The 12,154-nt window shown below is 42.2% G+C and overlaps 1 protein-coding gene across 2 annotated transcripts in view; it reads left to right on the top strand.

The window, feature by feature from the left end:
* Positions 1-9,843, top strand: part of FKBP1B (FKBP prolyl isomerase 1B) — a 45,644-nt gene extending 35,801 nt beyond the window's left edge. For both annotated transcript variants that reach the window (XM_066314706.1, XM_066314707.1), the window contains 2 exons: positions 6,471-6,583; positions 9,145-9,843. In XM_066314706.1, the coding sequence (XP_066170803.1) occupies positions 6,471-6,583; positions 9,145-9,273 (242 nt within the window). In that variant the 3' untranslated portion in view covers positions 9,274-9,843. The remainder of the gene's footprint in view (positions 1-6,470; positions 6,584-9,144) is intronic.
* The last annotated feature ends 2,311 nt before the right edge of the window (positions 9,844-12,154 follow it).

The following is a 12,154-nucleotide window of genomic DNA, read 5'->3' as shown; positions in this document are numbered from 1 at the left end:
GTCAGGAAAATGCAGTCTAAGGCAGTAAATCCTTTTCTCCACACAAGACTTTGTCTATATTAAGCAAAGGAAGTGTTAGCAGGATAAAACTGAGTATTTGCAGTGGTACTAAACCTCTATTGTTGAGCCTTTCCCTGGAAAAGTGGGGCTTCCCTTTATGGTTCAGTTGCCAAAGTCCCCAGACAGGACACAGTAAGGTGGCCCCTATTCCAACATAATGTAGGGAATGAAGACATCTTCCAGCTCACCTTCAACACTCTTTGTTTCTATTACAATGGCCATCAGTAAAATTGAGACAACATATTTGTCCGGAAGAGTTTTCTTTGGAAGTCAAATCAAGGAAATCAGAGGTGTGTGCTACTCACTGTGTAGTGTCAGGAGGAGGGTCATGGCCAGGTATAACCACAGGTTACTGGGAGCTATTGTTACGACAAAAATGTGTCAACAGTAAATTGCATTTTGAGATAATAATGACATTAAGATGGGAGAAGTGTGAGATTATCTGGATTCTGATGGAATGAGTTGGAGAGCTGAGTTAGGTCCTGGGAAGAAGAAACATGAGGCACCGACAGTAACTGCCTAGAAAACTGTTGCCCAGATATCTGTGTTTAACAACAAAACATAGGGGAATTGGTTTTGCTCCTGAGGGAAACCATGTGTTTTTCAGGTTTATTAGCTTGAGACAGCCATAAGCTAAGGTGGGAACACCACTGAATGCAGGGAATGCTTTGCCCACAGTATTTCAGAATTGAATCCTGAAGACAAATGATCTATTTTAATGTAAAATGCAAGTAACACTACAGTGGAGTTCTGCTGATGTGAATCAACCTGGGATTTGTGACTGTATGTGTTTCTCCCACCAGTCCTATGCAATTGTGCTGAACTGTGCCTTCCTCTGTACGTTGGGAAGGCATCAATGTTAACACAAGGACTTCTGTGCAGTTACTAGAACCTTTCTGATAATATATTTTCCAGACTAAAAGTGGATACTAGTAATAGCTGCATGTTGTAAGTGGAGGAAAGATCAGAATTTCCAATCTTTGTGATGTTCTCCTGACAGAATATGGATATATTTTGACATAGAAACAATATATTGTGTGAGGAAAAAAAAGAAACACTCGAAATGAACAATCTTAACCCACAGCAACATTAACTCCTCAGAAAGTCCTAGGAACCAAACCCAAAGACATGTTCCTAACAGCACAGATTGATTACAGGGCATAATTGGAAAGTGATGGCATTGAGGGGCATCAGAATATGGTTCCTATCATGAAAACCCTCTGGTCTACATAAAATGAAACAGACAGTGTTCTAGAAGCATCTTCTCTGCCCCTCTTTCTGCTGCCAAGAAGTGTTCAGGAAGTATCTGTCTTCAAGTGTATGCATTGCCTTTACATTCTGTAGGTAACTACTGCTTGAAAAAATAAGGCAATGGAATACTTCATAGATAAATTGTGCTGGTTTTTTTGAAAGTCACCTATTTAATTCAGTTTATCTCCTCAATACTTATAAGGTAAGTGAATCCCATTATACAAGATAAAAAGAGAGCAGCTAGTGAAATCAAGAGATTTGTCCTGGTTTGGGTTCTTCATCTTCTGATTCCCAGAATTTGTCAACACTGCAGTGACAAATAATTCAGTAAACACTGGAGTCAGTGAAGCCTGGGATGCAATTTTGCCTGCTTCATTTAGGGATGGATGGCTGAGTTAATACTGCCTCACTAGGGCCCTATAAAAACCTGGCAGTCTAGCACTTGGTTTAAGGTACCTCACCTTTTGTAAGGTAGTTGACTGAGAATGATAAACAGTTCCAGGAGGTTATTTCAGCCCTAACATCTAAATCTAGGTGGAATGAATCATACTTGGAGATTCTCTTTCTCTATTTACCATAAGAGTAGCCTAAATGACAGGTTGAGACACAGTTTCTGCCTTTGAACTGGATAACATTAGCAGTACAATTTACACATGAATTTTCCAGGTTCAGGTGCAGAAGCTTGGTTGACTATCTGCCTGTCCTTTGTGTGGATAACAGTTTGGCCATGGTTTGAAGCAGGGTTTTGTTGGGACAATAGGTGTAATAGGTGTCTAACAGCTAGGCTGGCTCCGTGGATTTGTGATTGCTTATATTCCAGCTGAATCATTCTCAGATGAAAGAAGAAAAGTAAGCAAAAAGAAACAGTCTGTGGTCAAGCCTTTCTATTCCTGTCCTCTCCTCAGTAATAGAGTTTCTCTGATAACAAAGATTGAGCCTTTCTCTTGGTAGAAGCTCGTACAGGCTCTTCTTTCTACACAGATTTTTTTCATTACGTACATAGGATCTTAATGTTGGTGTGATCCCTGTTCCTCTGCCAAATGCGGTTGAAATCGGCTCAAAGGCTCAGAAGTTATTAGGCAAGTGCAGACAGTGTCATTTCATTAGCTCTCTCCCCTTAGGAAACAGACTTCAGTGATGGGATCTTAGCTCAAGTAGTGCAGTGCTAAAAAACAGTGCAGACACAGCTGCAGACACACCTGTGTTTTAATAAGAAATAATAACTTCTGTTGAACCTTGCCTGAAGTTGTTTTCACTGCCAGTTTAGCTCAAATGGCATTGTAGTCCTGGCAGTTGGGAAAGATCTGTGGCTGTGGTCATGTTCCTTAATAAAATGATCCATCTACTCTTTAATCTGCACCTTCAATGAGCTGAACATCAGTGATTCAGTAGGACCTGTGATCTGAAGTGTCTCCTTTTCTACATCCTCCTAATTCTTAAAACCTGGTTTTCAGTTAGGATGCCTTGTAGATCAGAATGTTTTCAAATCATTATATATTTCTGATATTCTGATAACCAAGTTTGTGCAATTAATTATTTTAATGCAATGTTTGTTCCCTTTCAGAAACCTGTTTTTAACAAGTAGCCATACAGGCATCTAGATGTCCTTGCTCAGTCAAAACTCTAATTGATTGTTCTGACTTGGAAAACATTGTCATTGCTGAGTTCCAGACTGTGAGTTGCTTTTTTTTCCTTGCTGTTAGCTAAATAAATTAAGATGTAGGATGAAGATGGGCATCCATCCTTGTTGAAGAATATTAACTAAATCAATTTTTTCACCAAAAAAAAATCAATTGGTGCATTAGCAAGACAGAAGATAAAGCATTGTGCTTTTTTAGTTTCCCAGGAGCCTGCATAGACAACTCTAACTCTCAGAACCAGAGATAAAAAAGATCTAAAGTTCACATCTAAATTTGTATCGGAACTTCTTCAGGGCATATGGAGTCTCTGACTCATTTCCAGACTGGATGTGCATTTAAAGGGCACTCACATAAAAACTGACCCTCCTGCCAGAGCTTCAGTGAATACACACATATTTGACTCTGCATCCCAGTTTGTCATCCAAAAGGTGATGACAGAGGAAGTTACATTTATGAATCCATAACCTCATGAATTTCCAGCTGTTGCTGAAAATAGGATATTGCTGTAAATATAGAAAAGCCTGATTTCTTCTACAAGGCCTAACACATCTTCTGTGGGCATTTTCTAGTGAAATGAATTAGTTTTTAAAGGGTGTATCAAACTAGCAAGCTCATGGGAAGATGGAAATGTAACTTTAAATGGGAAACATTGTCCAGGAGCTGTTGTCAGAATCTCTGAAGAGTTAATTCTGATTCTGCTGCTGTTTTGATGTGGGGTGTTTAGTAAACCATCAGAGCTTTAAGCTAAGAGTTTTAATAGGATTTAGGTACAAAGTGAAATGAATGCATAATAAAATGTTGTGGAACTTTTCATCTGAATCTGAACTTTCAGATTGAGGCTGTTTTATAATAGCCACATCCTTCGGCTAATGTGAAGAATAATTAATATTTGCATACTGCTTTGAACATACAAACTGTAATGACAGTACTAAGTTTTAATATTAAAACTATTAAATATTGAGATAGTCTTGTAATAGTCTCCTTCCATTTTATAGAATCATAAGGTTTTATCATGTGTTTAAAAATAAAAGTGCTCTGAGGAAGGACTGTCACTTAAATTTAAGATCAAATACTTCAAAAAGGATTATATTATATGCCTGAGAGTTCCCCCTGAGCTGTTTCTTCCTGCCTGCCCTCCCCCAATGCAGGCTGAATTTCTATAGTACAAATGAATCCATCTTAGTCTGTAGGTGGAAAACCTTGTTCAGAAGCTATTGTGGCTTCCCAGCCTGCCTGAAGGGGTTTATGGATATCACAGAGCCAATACATTGCATAATATGTGAATTTCCCTCTGTGTTGGTGAGGCCACTCCTTGTTCTATGTCCAGTTCTGGCCCCTCAATCCAGAGAAGGGCAATGGAGCTGGGAAAGGGTCTTGAGGGTAAATCTGTGAGGAGTGGCTGAGGGAGCTGGGAGTGCTTAGTCTGGAGAAAAGGAGGCTCAGCAGGACCTCATCACTATCCACATCTCCCTGACAGGAGGGTGCAGCCAGCTGGGGGGTCAGGCTCAGCTCCCAGGGAACAAGTGACAGAACAAGAGGAAATGGCCTCAAACTGTGCCAGGGGAGGTTTAGGTTGGACATTAGGAGGAATTTCTTCACAGAAAGTGTGATAAGACATTGGAATAGGCTGCCCAGGGAAGTGGTGAAGTCACCTTGATGTGGCACTCAGTGCCATGTTCTGTTTGACAAGGTGGTGTTGAGTCATAGGTTAGACTCAGAGGTGTTGTACAACCTCATTGGTTCTGTGATTCGGTGTACTTGCATCAGAGCACACATACAACACTTCATTATTTAACTGTGGAAAACTAAAGGATTATGTCAGGCACTAATGGTAATGGTTATGAAACATTCCTTATGGGCAGGTTTTTCCATAGTTTTCTTTCTAAGGCCTTGGGCACATGCATCGTGTGTCTGAAGGACCAGCTTGGACAAATACGTGACTTGGCTAATAGCTAATATGGCATTTGATTTTAATATTGATGTCAAATATCTGGACAGAGAACTCTACTGGAATAATCAAACACTGTATGCTCATAACTGCAAGTCCAGAGCTCCATTGCCACTGATTTAACTACTAATGAATTTGGAGCCTTCTATGTCTGAGCTGTTGTTTGGACTCATTGCACAGAAATAGGCACTGCTGGGATGTCATTCATTATATCCTAATGTACATACCTAGATCTGGTTAGATGAATTGCTCTCTGAAAGTGCATTTTTCTCTGACTTGCTTATCTGTTTTCTGAGTAATTAGCTGAGAAGTAGCTGGCTACATTTTAGAAGACCAAAAGTTGGCAAAATTAATCCTACCTTTTTACTCTCTGTTTTTCGTTCTGGCACATCTCTTCGTATTTACCTCTGATCCATAGTACAGGCTTTTTAAGCAAACAAAATATGCCTCTTTGTTACTGAACAATAATTGATATTTTTTCACTGAACAATAAAATTTGTGCATCAAGCTGATCTGTTAATATAACTGCTTTAATGGAAAGAAACTAGTAAGACTATCTTTGATACTTGATCCTAAAGACACCTTTTCTCAGCATTTTCTTTCAAAGCCGAACTTGTTAATGTTCTTTGCAACCAGAGTCTTTCTCAAATTAATGAACTTCTCTTTGTACAACCCCTTGTGTAGGGGAGTCATGGTGTATGCCCACAACGCTGTCTCTACAGCACTACAAAGAAAGGATTGACTCTAATATATAAATATCAGCCCAACCTTCCTTTCCAGAGGAAAGCATTTTAAGTACCAGGTACTTCTAAATTGAAAGCGACCATAATTATCCACAATTTGAAAAGAGAAGGAGAATAGCTAATTATGTAGTGTTCAGTGAAGCTTTGTCCATTTGCTGAGGAATCTGGGCATGTGTTCAAAAACCATGGATTGAACCAGTGCCCATCCAAAGGAACAAGTAACGTGTTCTGGGACTGTCTCTCGTGGCTGACTGAAAACATGAAGAATGAGGATAGTGGAGCATTTACATAAATGTCTTTGCGGCTTTCATATTTGTGATTGTAGAGTCTCTTCTGTTCCTTCTATATGACGAGAGACATAAAGTTGTCATGTTGTGTAGAGGTTTCACACATATGGTGTGGGATGACCCCGTTTGTGCAACACATGTTATTAGGGGTAGCCCTGGATCAGGCACCTGTCTTGGGATTCTCTCTTCTGCTGCCTCCCACTTGTTCCTTGCCTGCTTTATCCACTTAGGCAGGGAGCTCCGCTGTGCAAGCAACAGCTCTTCTGTATGTCTGTGCAATGTTGGGTGCAATATGGGTTGTTACCTATTACATTGAGAATGATAAAAATAATTTCCATTTTAGACCCTAAATTACAGGAAGGCAACGTAACAATATGGTACCACTGCCATTGCCTCTCCTGCCTTTTGAATGAGGTCTCAAGGTGAAAATGGAAATGAGCAGCTGATGTGACCAAGACATTAATTTTTCACTCCTTCCCTCTCCTCTAGCACTTACATTTAGATGTCGCTCAGACTGAAACTGTGTGTCTTGTTTTGGCAGGAATGCTACAGAATGGAAAGAAATTTGATTCCTCCAGAGACAGAAACAAGCCTTTCAGGTTCAAGATTGGCAGGCAAGAAGTCATTAAAGGATTTGAAGAAGGTGTTACACAGGTACTAATAAATTGTTCTGGCTGAACCTGGAGCTGGCTGAAGGATGTGTGAGCTCAGCAATGTCCAGGGCAGTGGTGACAAGACCAAGTGGAAATCACAGTGTAGGATATGGAGTGTTTTTGTGAAAGCATGGTGCATTTGAGCACAGTATTTCCTGTAGTTTCCATCCATCCATCCATCCATCCATCCATCCATCCATCCATCCATCCATCCATCCAGGGTTATCCCCTGCACATGAGCCTTTCTCCATGGTATGCATTTGGGTGGGGAGAAGTGAAGTCCCCTCCCCAGTACCATATAAGCCCTGTCCCTCTCCCGTGGGCAGCTCCACATACAGACATCAGTGGCCTCTAAAATGTTGAGGTGGCAACTTTTCTATGGAGTGACCTCTATTCAGCTATTCCATAAAAGCCCAGGCTGCCCTTTTTGATGACCCAGCTACACATTTTGACCCTGACTGAATAAGGTACCCCACTGCACTGTTACCTTTTTGTGACTTCAGACTCCCAGCTACAAAACATTCACTGACCAGCCCTATGCTGAAAGAAAACTGCCCTCCATTAATTATAGTGTGAGTGCCAGCACAGTAAAAGCCCCACAATACAATTCACTACCAGGTCTTGCTATTTGTGCAGTGCTGTGAGCACCCCTCACACATAAGGAGTGTGATCAGGCTGCTCCAGAGCACAAGTGAATGAGATCAGGGTGCAAATTCCTCCTGACTTCCCATTTCAGGATCCAAGACCTCACTGTAGGAGCAACTGCTCAAATACTCTTGTAGTAACAACTTTAACAGGAATAACTTCCTATGCTTAAATAGAGAGAAGGGAAGAATGCAAAATGAGAGAAACAATCCACTGAGGAATGCTTTTCCTGAGAGGGGTGGAAGAGACAAGGGTTTCCAGCCCTATGGAGAAAGCAATGCAAGCATTTTTTTCTTTCCAGCCAGAGGTGTCCATTTGAGGAATCCTAGATTGTGTAATATACCATCTTCCTCTGAAGGTTTTGAGTTGGACTGTTTATTACTTGCTTTGCAGAAAGGCCTAAGAGAGCTCAGGACTGCAGAGCTGTAGGAACCAGAAGCCAGTTCAGATAAAGCAGCATCAACAAGCACTGGGGGAATCAGTTCATCCCTTCCTTGACTGCTCTCACTCCTTGACTCTTGTCCCTTGGAAAATAAGTGGCCGAGAGCCATTCCAGAAACCCATGTGTCCACACGCTGCCCTCCTGCTCCTCCTAGTGGATCACTGACACAAGTCGAGCTCGTGGCTGTCTCCTTGACCCCAGGGTTTAAGGGATTTGGGGAATGTGCTGGACAGAGTCTCTTGGAACAAGGCACTTCCCTATGCCCAGCACGCAGATTTCACAAACCTCGGTGTCATGACTGTCAGATGTCAGCAGGGTCTACTTTTTTCTGCCCTGCTTCTGACAGTTCAAGTTTGCCTCATCCCTAAAACCCCAGGCATGACCTACCAGCTGCCTGGTTTGCAGGGACACATCAAAGCACTGGACAGCCAGCCCCATGCAAATCTCTGTGGGGACCAGGGGAGGTCATCAACTTGGACATCCTCAGCCCCATGTCATGAGTACTCCTTGAATGTGGGAAAGTTCATACCCACATATTTCTTCTACTCTAAGTAATTGACTCTCTAGCTTTGGTGTATTTTATAGAACCTGAAAATATTAAACCTGGAAAAATTATCAACAGGAACTATCACATAATCTGTAGTCCAGTGATCTGATCTTGGGAGAGAGGTCTGAGTTAAAAACACTGCTTCAAACCAGGGGATGTTTCTTGTGAAACAAGAAATGTTTCATATTAGCCAGTGACTATTCCAACACCAGTGTATGGTTCATGAACAGCAGTTTGAAAATGTTCCAAAATACTCAGAAGATAACTTCAGATCTGGATGAGCAGTTCCCTTCAGAGCCAGCCTGGAGTGAGGGACATCAGCATTCCTGCCCATCCCAGGGGCAGGAGATAAGCAGAATAAGTGAGATGCCTGCCCTGGGGCTTGGACTGAGTTTAGGGAAATAAGTGCTGAACCTGGCTATGCTGGCCACTGATCTCTCATGAACAGAAAGCTGTGAGGGTATTTTCCCTACTAATGGTGTTCTTTGTACCCCGTGCTCTGCAGGAGGAACTCAGACCTGCAGCCCGCCCCAGTACAGGCAGGATGGACCAAACATAGTGTTAAAAAGACTTTGTGTCTCTTTCAGGATGGTTCTGGCAGTTTAAGTAACTGCTGTGAGAGGCCAAAGCAGTGAGGAGGCCCATGCCCATGTCTGAGCTGTTTATGGCAGTTTCAGCTTGAAGCAAAACCATTTGGTCTCAGAATCATAGCGTGGCTTGGGTTGGAAAGGACCTTAAAGATCTTCTCCTTCCAAGCCCCAGACTCAATAATCTTAAAGGTCTTTTCCAAACTAAACAATTCTATGAATCTGGTTATCCCAACGCTCCTTGATTCTGTGAATATGCCAGGTAGTGATTTTCTTTTGGTTTTCCTCCTAATCCTGTTTTCTTCTTTTGTCTTCTCTTTTCTCCGACATCCAAAACCCAGATGAGCTTAGGACAAAGAGCAAAGTTGACCTGCACACCTGAGATGGCCTATGGAGCCACAGGCCACCCTGGGGTCATACCTCCCAATGCCACGCTCCTCTTTGATGTGGAGCTTCTCAGGTTAGAGTGAACCTTCCCGAGGGAGTTGGCTGGAGACATCTGTTAATAATCATCTGTTCCTTCCTGCCTTGCCAGTGGCAGGAGGAATCTTCACTGGAATCCCAACCTTCCCTGCTCGAGCTGTCCTGTCAGTAGTGCCTGATGCTTGGTTTCCTCTGCCTTCCTTCTCTTTTATAACTTTGTGGTGTCTGTATTTGCCTTTGATTAGAAGCTTTGCTCTGAGGAAAACTGTCTCCTGGTGTAGCATTTCCAAGTTGTACATTTTATTTAATTTGCATGTACGAAGAATTCACAGTGATGACTGAAAATATATATAAATATAAATATATATATATATTCCTTATTGAAAAAACCACTGCCTTACTGTACACTTAAACCAAGAAAAAATAAAAACCACAAAAGGTGCTCAAAAAAAAAAATCCAATGTACGCCTTGTACATGAACGGGCATTAGCCAAACAGAGTTACCTGCGCTGCCACTTTTCAACTTGTACGTTCTGCTTGCTGCTGTTTTAAAAAATACTGTCTCAGTTAAGAATTATAAGTATATATATATAAAACAATAAAATCTTGATACTTTACTGTTTCTTATCCTGTTTTTATCTTCTGGCTACCAGGATGCTCTTTGCTGTACAAGAAGTTCTTCAATCGTCAACCCATTTTTTGTTAATTATTCCTCTTACATGAAATACATGTAGCTCCATGCACTGCTTCTATTAAAGATGGCCCAGTGGAAGATCTCTGTGGGACCAGAGGTACCAGGGACATGCAAGTAAGGAGTGCTGGGACAGTTTTCCTGACTCTCCATTTCCCCTGCCTCTATGGGCCTCTGAAGTCTGGCCAAAATTTGGCTGTTGAAGAGATGGAAAGCACTGCTTGTCAAAGATGTGCAATGCTGGTCTAATTCTGTGCCTTTACAGCAGTAAAACTAGTGTAATATTTTCTACTGGAACTGAGCAAGGCTAGAAAAGAGCAGGATTATGTGCATCCACCTTTCAAAAGAAATTTGAACTGTGGGATGATGTGACCATTGAAAGGCTGCATCAGCTGCTGCTTTTTACAAAGCCTGCAAAGTGACCATGTGCACTGGGCCTCTGGCACTTGACACTCAGCAGTATTTATTTAATTTGCTGATTATATGAATTCATGAAATGCTGATTTCTCCTCTGGAGACAGGAAGATGTGTTGGCTGTTACTTACCTGGATTTGGAAGCAGGACCTGATCAGCAAAGCTTTCTCTGTGCCTTATCTGATTTCTTTCCATTAGGCTCAGTTTTCCTCTTTGCCGTAGAAAATTAGGGCATCACTGGGTCATGATGTTACTTGTATTTAACTTGACTATAAACTATTTGCATGGTTTTCTACTAATGGATGTTTTGATGGTAATACTTGACACAGTTGTGCTGTTTCTATATCTATGTAAGGAGAACATTCCCAGCATGAGCAGTCAGACAGAAAAGCTATAGAGGTGGCCCCAGGTGACACCTCCTGGAGCTGGGAGAGGGAATGAGCACAGAGAAGTAAGACTGGTGATCTGTCCAGGGACCATGGCTCATTGTCTTCTCTCTCCAAATGTTCATTTTACCCACAGAGCTGCATTTATTTCAGCTTGTTACTTAATAAACCCATAAATCCATATCTTACAGATTTTTATACACTGAGTGGAGTAAATGTTTTTCTCACTTTGCTTTCCATAAAGAAATGAAGGGATTTTCAAAACCCTTTTCTTGGTGGAAATCTCTGGTCACTGCAGCAGCTGGGTTACACTAACAGTTCTTTAATTTAGGGCACGCTGTTAAAAATTGGTTATTGAATCTCTCAGGATCTGATGACCACCAGCTTTCCCAAATAATTTGAAAAGGTCCTGCTCTCCTTTGCCACAGCCCTGGCCTTCCTTTCACCACTGGGTCACAGACTGCACCTCCCTAAGTCTTGGTTAAAGGTGGTGTGGCTCTGTTGTGCCTGTCAAACACAGTTTGATTCAGCACATTGGTCAAAGCTGTTCCTATCAATGGCCCAATTTAAGTTAATTGCTTATTCAAAAACAAAAACAAAACCCCCAAACAAACAAATTTTAAAAAAATCAATCACCAAAAAAAACCAACCAAAAAAACCTACCCAAAGTGTGATAGAATCACAGAATGGTTTGGGTTAGAAGGGACCTTAAAGATAATTTATTTCCAACCTCCTGGCATGGACTGGGACACCTTCCATTAAACCAGGTTGTTCAAAGCTCCATCCAGCCTGGCCTTGAACACTCCCAGGGATGGAGCATCCACAGCCTCTGTGGGGAACCTACACCAGTGTCTCACCACCCCTCACAGTAAAGGTTTTATTCCTAATCTGTGATCTAGCCCTGCTTTCTGGTAGTTTGAAGCCATTCCCCCCTTGTCCTGTCACTTCATGTCCTTGTAAATAGTCTCCTTGCATCTTTCTTGTCATCTCCCTTCAGGTACTGGAAGGCCACAGTTAGGTCATCCCAAAGCTTTTCTTTCCCAGGCTGAACAATCCCAATTCTCCCAGCTTTTCCTCATGGGAGAAGCGCTCCATTCCTCTGATCATCCTGATGTCCCACCTCTGGACTTGCTCTAACAGGTCCATGTCCTCCCTGTGCTGGGCACCCCAGAGCTGGAGGCAGCACTGCAGGTGGGATCTCACCAGAAACCAGTGCCTGCTTTGGGCCTTTCCTGAATGGCCCAACAGCAATTCCAAATACTGTGTGAGTGACCCTGGAATATCCCCGTGCTCCCTCCATCCCCTCCTGGCCTTGCTGTTTGGGAGCTTCTGCAGCACCTGAGACAACAGGCAGGGCATGGCTCTGCCCATCTGCTCCTGTGGGTTTCTCCCCAGGGAAACCACGTTCCTGCTGGGCTCCAGAGCTGATCCTACTTG

This window comes from Sylvia atricapilla, chromosome 3 (genome assembly GCF_009819655.1).
Source record: "Sylvia atricapilla isolate bSylAtr1 chromosome 3, bSylAtr1.pri, whole genome shotgun sequence".
Taxonomy (NCBI): Eukaryota; Metazoa; Chordata; class Aves; order Passeriformes; family Sylviidae; genus Sylvia; species Sylvia atricapilla.
The sequence above is the reverse complement of the archived record's forward strand: the minus strand, read 5'-3'. Positions and strand labels throughout refer to the sequence as shown.